The 8,151-nt window shown below is 39.6% G+C and overlaps 1 protein-coding gene across 1 annotated transcript; it reads left to right on the top strand.

Annotated features, from left to right (window-relative positions):
* Positions 1-6,291: 6,291 nt before the first annotated feature.
* LOC116389430 (protocadherin alpha-7-like) lies at positions 6,292-8,145 on the top strand (the record flags this gene model as incomplete). The annotated part of the gene is made up of 1 exon (XM_031858114.1): positions 6,292-8,145. A coding segment is annotated over exon 1 (1,611 nt), but the record flags the coding sequence as incomplete, so codon positions are not given.
* Between the last annotated feature and the right edge of the window lie 6 nt (positions 8,146-8,151).

Below are 8,151 nucleotides of genomic sequence, written 5' to 3'. Positions count from 1 at the left end.
TCTCTTGAGTTTTGCATCAAAGATACTGCTGCATTATTGTAAAAATACTTTTGAATCCAGTTTACACAGCAGGGCATTCTTCAGTGAATCTATTACAAACTACATTTGTGAAGACAAGTCAAAGGCCTATTTTACTTAATCATAATGCCTGTTCCACCCTTGTCAGCTAAACTAACTTGCTTAAAGTTTCACTTAACTTGAAATGTCGGTTTGAAAAACATTGAGCTCAGTTCTAAGATAATCACAGACACTAGAGCAGTAGCACTCTAGTAGGATTTTCCTGTCTGAGTCACTTTATGGAAAAGTAATTTCCTTGAAGGCATACATTGCAATACAGTTTATGGATATGGACATTTTTACTGATTCAGAGAGCAAAAATCATCTGGTTCACGTAGTCAATTAAGCGACAGCTGTACTTTAAGCTCGGGGTTCGGCGGAACACAGACATGTCTGCTTGTGTCAAATATAAAAATGCCAAAAAAAATAACCTCACACAATATCTGTTTTTTATTCCTAAGGACAAGTTGTTGTATATGTTTTTAGCAGTGTTCTTTGCCTTTTTAATGTGTTACTCCATTGTCAGAGAATGTGATACTGTAGCATTCACACTATTGGAGTATTAAGTCAACCTCAGAAAGAGAGCTATGTACACAAGAATGTAGCAGAATATTCTCTAGATTATTATTTGCTCCCATTGCCACTGAGTGACAGGTTTTCATGGTTTATGATCATTGGTAACAACTCCTCACTGTCCAAGGAGAACATTATAGTCAACATATACAGACTGGAGTCTACAGGAACAGACAACATAGCCTGTTCCAGTATTCCATTCATGTGATTTATCTTTAATCAAAGGTTTACCTCAAATGTCACTGTTTGTTGTAATCCACAAAATGACTGAAAGAGTCGTAGGCTTTTGCTTAGGGCCCAAAACACCATCATTATTCTTCCAGGATGCTCCGGGTTTTACTTTTATCTCATTATTTCTCTCTGATACTGAAACAGTGTTAATATGGCAACAAAACTGGAGCAATTACCTTAAATGTAAAAAAATAAAATATACACTGTGCACTGTTAGCACGAACTAGTTGACTTTACTAGAAAACCGCGTGGAAACCCGTTGCCTCAAACCATTTAAGTTTTTACAAATGGAGGAACTAAACAGATCAAGTTGTGTTAACATAGAACCTTAATGAATGCAGTAGACAAATTTAAGTCCACATTAGTAATCTTTACTAAAAATCATTAGTTCACTTGAATTATTTTTCTTTAGTGTAAGTTTAATGAAATAACTATTTTAAGTTCAACATACATAAGCATATATAAACAAATCACTAATATAACATTATTTATTGCTACTTAAGACCATTAGTTTATTTAAGTAATGTCTTTACTTTTAATTAAATGAATTATACTGTTTGATTTTGAGATTTAATGTATTGTTTCAAGAAAATTGTACAGAAGGAAAGAAATTAAACAATACATTTTAATGTTCCAATGTGTTATTTTTTCAAAACATTGCATTGTAACTGTTAAAACTGAAAGAAATTCCAACTCGTCGAGAGAAGAAATGCAGCATTACACAGTAACTGTGCCTTGTGAATGACTATTCACATGCAGACATTCCAACTTGACTGGATAAGGACAGAGGAACTGGGTTAAACATATCGAAACAACTGAACACCAATATGCAGTCCTGAGCATACACTGTAAAATACAAGTGGTGGAACATTCCTACTCCTCATTCAACAAACTTATAACATAATTCAAAATAAGTATCTTAGTAAAACATTTCCTGAGAGTCTTTGGTGACAAAGGGGGATTAAAACCATGTGAGGCTTGGTTTGGAGGGGCTAGCAGACCCCACAGTTGAGGTGTCTCTGCATATAAGACCTAAACAGATAGCAAACTCTGCAATGAATAGTATCAAAAACAGGATTTTAAAACATCGCATGTATCACATGTATAACACATACATGTTTAGGCTTGTTCAGTAGGGATGCTGACTGTGGCACGCCTCCTGGAGCTTCCCCTGTCTGCTGCCAGGTTGAACCACCTCATTGCTGTTTCACACTCATCATCTGTGGCAGCACATGAGACATGATTCTTTGCGACGGCATCTGTAATCACAAGCAGATCATACAAAATCCCATGAACCCTCAGTGCAACATATAGCAGACATGCAGTCTAAAAGCTAGTGGCTGTCTGGCATGTAAAGGTTTGCTATGCTATATTCAGAGCTAATATATCATATAACTATTATGTAAAGATATAGTCGAGTAATATCTACCTGAGCAGAGAATGAAGTTGAAGTTGCAAAGAGAATTTGTAAGTTTGAACACGACCTAAGACCTCTGGTTGACTTCAAATTGTTTTCATTAAATATTACAGTTACTTACGCAGGAGAAAAGTCTTCCACTCCATCTGGCTGAAGGACTTTTTCCCATTTATCCCTTTCCAGTTCATTCTCTTCCCAACATCATCGTTGAACATGCGGGCAAGATGTTCCATGTAACCCGTTTTGTGTCATGTCCTCCGATGGTTGCCAGGGAGGAAATCTAAAATGGATCAAAAAAGTACTGTTAACACTTTACAGAATGTTTTTTCTACAATTTCACTCTTAAAATCATGCTTTTAAACAGGTTTAAAAAAGGAAAGATAACTTAACAAACAAAGGCTGGCCTCGAGGTAGATCAGTTGCTCTCTCAGGTTTGTCTGAGTTCAGGAGGAAAGGTGAACCTCCCACCCCATTGTATGGTATGCCCCGCCCCCTGTTGCCTGGGTCCTAATGGTAGGCTGCCTGTTAACAGCCTGTAGTATTTGAACGGGGGAAAAAGGCGCGTTTGATGTGCGGATACCCCGGTGTCCGCAGCGAGTCCGCTGTTTGACGGTGCGCGATCCGGGGGCGACCTGAGTCGACTTATGAACTCACAATATGTACACTTCCATTGCATCGTCACAAGGACCTGTGAAAACAAGAAGAAAACTATTGGCTCAACTTTCAGTTCAACAACCCAGTTCCAGTAACATTAACTCCACTGCAAAACGTTACCCAGCCTCTGCTAATAACCAACTAATGACCTCGTGCCTTGAGAAGCTAGCTAAGTTATTGCTATAAATGCAATAAATAACTCCTGCGCAACCTAACCAAACACCAGTATGAAAAGCTAACGTAACGTTATCGTCAGCTAGCTTAAAACACAGCACATGCAAACACGTGTTAAAGTTATAAACTGGACCCACAGAAAATCGTTAGCATGCTAACACTCAGCTAACGTTAGCGTTTAGCTTACTTGTTGAAATAAATGCTCCCAGAATGATATCTAACGTTACAGTCAATATGGTGAGAGTACACACTCACCATTCCACTTGGTTCAAAGTTGTTGCAGAAATCCCGCAGCTCCTTCAAAGCCAGGATAGGTTTCGCGGTCGGACGCATTATATATATATATAACATTATATATATATATATAATATATATATAATATATATAATATATATATTATATATATCCATTTCTGATCAGATTGAGAATCACTAAGGGTTGCAGATCAGTATGGCAAAGGACTCTAGTCCAGGTTTGGCCCTTTTTCAAATCCAAGCATCATTCTTTAATTGAGTCAAATTATTTTCTTAAACAGTGAAAGTAATTCACGTGCACAATATGAGTCAAAACAGGAGGGGCAGTCCATGGCTATACCTCTGATAGCTCCAGCTAAGTACCCTCTCTGGACTGTCTGCATTCATCACAGTCAGCACATCCACCATCTGTGAGGACATCAGGGCCATCTTTATCCTGAAAAGAAACACAATATTAAAACTCAACTGATGCTCTAAATAGTCTAATAAATAGTGCTAAAGGCCAGTTCTTAGTAGCTGGTGCATTGGGATACATTGTATTGAAATGTAATACAAATAATCATAAGAAGGTTTTGTTAAGTCTTTTACAGACAATGTATTTGCTGGATTTTTTTTTTCTCAAAAGGGAGTGAGAGCGTCTGTCTCAGTGTTTGCATGTGCACACACATGACATAATCTCCCTAGAGAGATGAGATCATGTGTGAGCAGGGCAGCTTGACATTTAGGCCCACAGGACTGATTGATCCCCTACCCTTAAATGTTAGCACTAAAGAGGTGTGTCTTTGTAAGGTTTAAATAAAATGCTTTTATATGGGGTTTAGTTTAGATAATATTATTTGTTTGGAGCAAAGTGGCAGCTTGAGATCGGATACATTTTCTGTCTCTTCCCCTCTTGACCCTGAGAGGAGACTCTCACACTGCCTGCTGGAGTCCACTGGCAGACCAGAACACTGATACACAGAACAACAATGCACCAATGTGGAACAAAGCACTAGAACCACCACCAGCCGGCATTAGCAGGCTAACACATGCGCATCGTATACAGCCCCAATGTGTTTTATGTGTAGTATGAAATGGGGGTCTTATTTGCAATGCATCATTTTCTAATACTGCAGGAAAAAAAACGTGATTTGAGGAGTGATATTTTACACATGTTTCTTCAACAAATATTATCTGGGCTTTTTTCCCTGATACATTCATTACAAAATGATTAATTTGATTATTTTGACTCAACCATAAGGGAGGTGTATCATTTTTAAGAGAAACATGTATTATATATGTTGTAGAGAATTAACAGCATCAGGGCATTTGGAAACGGCAGACTTTCTTTGTCTGCAGCATTCACAGCTCCTGCATCCCTCCCCCTCTCCTTCCTTCCTTCCTTCCTGAGCGCTGCTTGCTTTCAGCACCATGGACAGCGACCAGCCCATTAGAGCTGCGTTGCCATGGCGAAATGCTGCCTGTTCGCTGGAGGTCGCCGTGTGCTCTGAAGCCGTCTGTAATTTATTATTCTGACATGACCCCCCTTTCCTCTTCACAGTGCAGCACCCGCAGCGTGCATACATCAGATGAGCATTCTCTGTTAAATATTATCGATACATCTGCCAACCAAGGCAGATGAGGTGCTTTAAAACATTATGGTATAGCCTCAACGCAGAATGGGGGAAATGATGGAGGCAGAAATGGGAGGATGTGTTGCACAATGCGGCAGCGCTCGTGCACTTATGTGTTTGGCCTAATTCCAGAACCAATACGTTGCGTATAATGTGGGAGGGGTGCGGGGATTCTTTTTTTTATTTACTCTGTAGGTCACTTCGTTTCCCTGCTGCCGTTAGTGTGATTGTTATTTGTAATTTTCTATCATGGTTTATTCTGCATCTCATGCACTGCAGCAGCATGGGGCACAATGCACAATTACATTATGAACCATTTAGAGCAGACATATGAGTGGGCTCGTCATAGCTGCTTTTGCAGGTTCAGTCCATGAGATGTCACTGCTCACCTCTTCAATAGGACAACGATTGTGGGAGTGTGCTGCAGACCATACATACTTTAAGCAGAGAGAATGTGAATGTCAGCAGCTGTACCTGCATTATCACACAACAGAAAATTTGCTTTATTTTAGGGCCTATCATTTTTTAATGACGAACTAATTCTTTGTAACATATTTCCTGGAAAGAATGTGGCCCTTAATCTAGAAAAATAGAGCCTGTTCAAGTGGTAGAGTTTCAATTAATTAAATTAATTGCTGGCATAACCACAACATGTAACCAAATTCTAAATTTGATGAAGGGTTTAATCTTTCTTTCAGGGAAATCTCATTTTCACTATAATTCAATTATAGTACAGCGCTTTACAGGAAACTAACATTTGTTGCAGGAAAGACAAGACAAATATCTCCCGTGCATAGATTTTCTAATTCTTCACTTTGACCTGACACACTTAGATGCCAACAGTTATTATCTGAAATGTCTGTAGAAATAATGAAACTGGTATTTACTTTCTCAGCATATAATGGGTGGATACGTTTCACATCTGTGACAAAATGAAAGGTCTACTGTTTGGGCAACAGCGTTTTCAATGATAAATATGAACTAGTTGTGGGAAACATGCATTGTAATACATCAGGACATGAAATAAAAAAATAAATGTTGAAATAGGCTATTTGAGACATTGTTGGAAAGAAAAGCCTCGCTCTCAGTTTGTATATTGTGTTTTTTCAGGATCCGCTTGTAAGACCCAACCTTTAACACACAGAGAAATGTTAAAATAACAACTTTTCCTGGTGTGATTACAACTTCTACTCCTACTTGGAGCGCCTACTGCCTGGATGCAGATTTCTGGAAGTATTTCAGCAAGATCACATTTAGGCTATACTGGAGGAAAACGTATTATCGTCACCGCACCATCGTTACAGTGACAATGGGTGGTGCTGTTACACTATATATCTACACGGTGGCTGTGTCCGTGAGGGGGTATCATTATTTTACAAGTGCATTCAGTGATAACCCAAAGAGACGGATTGAGAGACTGGACTAAAAAAGCTTTCATTTTTTGTCAGAATGGAGGTAGAAACAGACCTTTATCGTTAATATCCGTCAGAGGAAACTGAAAAATTTCGGAACAATTTTTTGACAGATTGAAGACCATTGCTTAAAAGGCTTTTTATTAAAAATGTCGAGAACGAACATCAAGGAACAATGGCTGGATGTGTGGATTTCTTTTTCTCTAGCCCTGCTGATTGTGACTAATTTGGAAGGAATATCTGCTCAAATACGGTATTCCATCCAGGAAGAATTGAAAATAGGCACGGCAGTTGGAAATGTGGCAAAAGACCTTGGATTAGATGTTGGAAGACTGACGGATAAGAATCTTCGTGTCGTGTCAGGAACAAAGCAGGATCTGTTTAAGGTAAATCCGAGAGATGGAGTTTTGTTGGTGAACCAGAGAATAAACAGAGAGGACCTGTGTGCAAAAACTGCTCCATGCATCACAAATCTGAAAGCCGTTGTAGAAAATCCCCTCGAGATGCACCAAATAACTGTTGAAATACTCGATGTAAACGACAATTCACCGAAATTTCCTGAAGAAAACTACACCTTAGAGGTGCTGGAGTCCGCCATAGTTGGATCTCGATTTCAAATGGAAGGAGCACACGACTTGGATGTTGGTTTGAATTCCTTACAATCATATAAGCTCAACCACAACCAGTATTTTCGGCTGGAAACGGAAGAATTTGGGGAGGATGGAAAGGTTCCATTCTTAATCTTACAGCGACCTTTAGATAGAGAACACGCCGCTCAACACTGGCTACTCTTAACAGCTAATGACGGGGGTAAACCATCAAAATCTGGTACTATTAATATCACTGTTATTGTGTCTGATGTAAATGACAACTCACCAGTGTGTGATAAACAGAAATACACCATAACAATAAAGGAAAACGCACCTGCAGGAACATTTCTGCTGACAGTAAACGCGTCTGACTCGGATGAAGGGGTTAACAGTGAGATCGAATATTCTTTACGGAGTAAAATTAGAGGACTCTCATCTGAACCGTTTGATTTGAATAACAGAACTGGCAAACTAACGGTGAAAGGAGGTCTTGATTACGAGGAAAAGCAAGTGTATGATATTAAGATACTGGCTGCGGACAAAGGTGCAGTGTCTCTCTCCACACACTGCAACGTGGTTGTTAGAGTGGAAGATGTGAACGACAATCAACCCGAAATAGAGATCACATCCCTTTCAAGTCGCATTCCAGAGGATGCACCTCCTGGCACGGTGGTGGCGTTGATGGGTGTGACGGACCTCGACTCAGGTGTGAACGGACAGGTGGTCTGCAGTGTGTCCGGTCATTTACCTTTCGACTTAAAGCCGTCCCCTGACGGACAGTCATACTCTTTGGTCACCAGGGACTACCTAGATAAGGAGACTATACATATGTACGATATCACAATAACGGCTAAGGATTTAGGGAACCCCTCGCTGTCATCAACGAAGGTGATACATGTAGATGTGCTAGATGTTAATGATAACAGTCCTTTGTTCACTGAAAGCCCATATACTTTTTATGTGCCTGAAAACAACAAGGCTGGGATGTCAATTTTTTCAGTGAGAGCTGAAGATGCTGATGGAGGCGACAATGCTGCAGTCACATATTCACTCGACCGCAAGAGTTCGGGGCCCACCCTAACTTCCTTTTTAAATATAAACGAAGCCAAAGGCACTATATCCGCGCTACAAAGTTTTGACTTTGAAACACTGAAAACGTTCCAGTTCCGAGTTGTT

The sequence above is a fragment of the Anarrhichthys ocellatus genome, unplaced genomic scaffold, assembly GCF_004355925.1.
Source record: "Anarrhichthys ocellatus isolate YVR2014 unplaced genomic scaffold, GSC_Weel_1.0 scaffold19, whole genome shotgun sequence".
NCBI lineage: Eukaryota > Metazoa > Chordata > Actinopteri > Perciformes > Anarhichadidae > Anarrhichthys > Anarrhichthys ocellatus.
The sequence above is the reverse complement of the archived record's forward strand: the minus strand, read 5'-3'. Positions and strand labels throughout refer to the sequence as shown.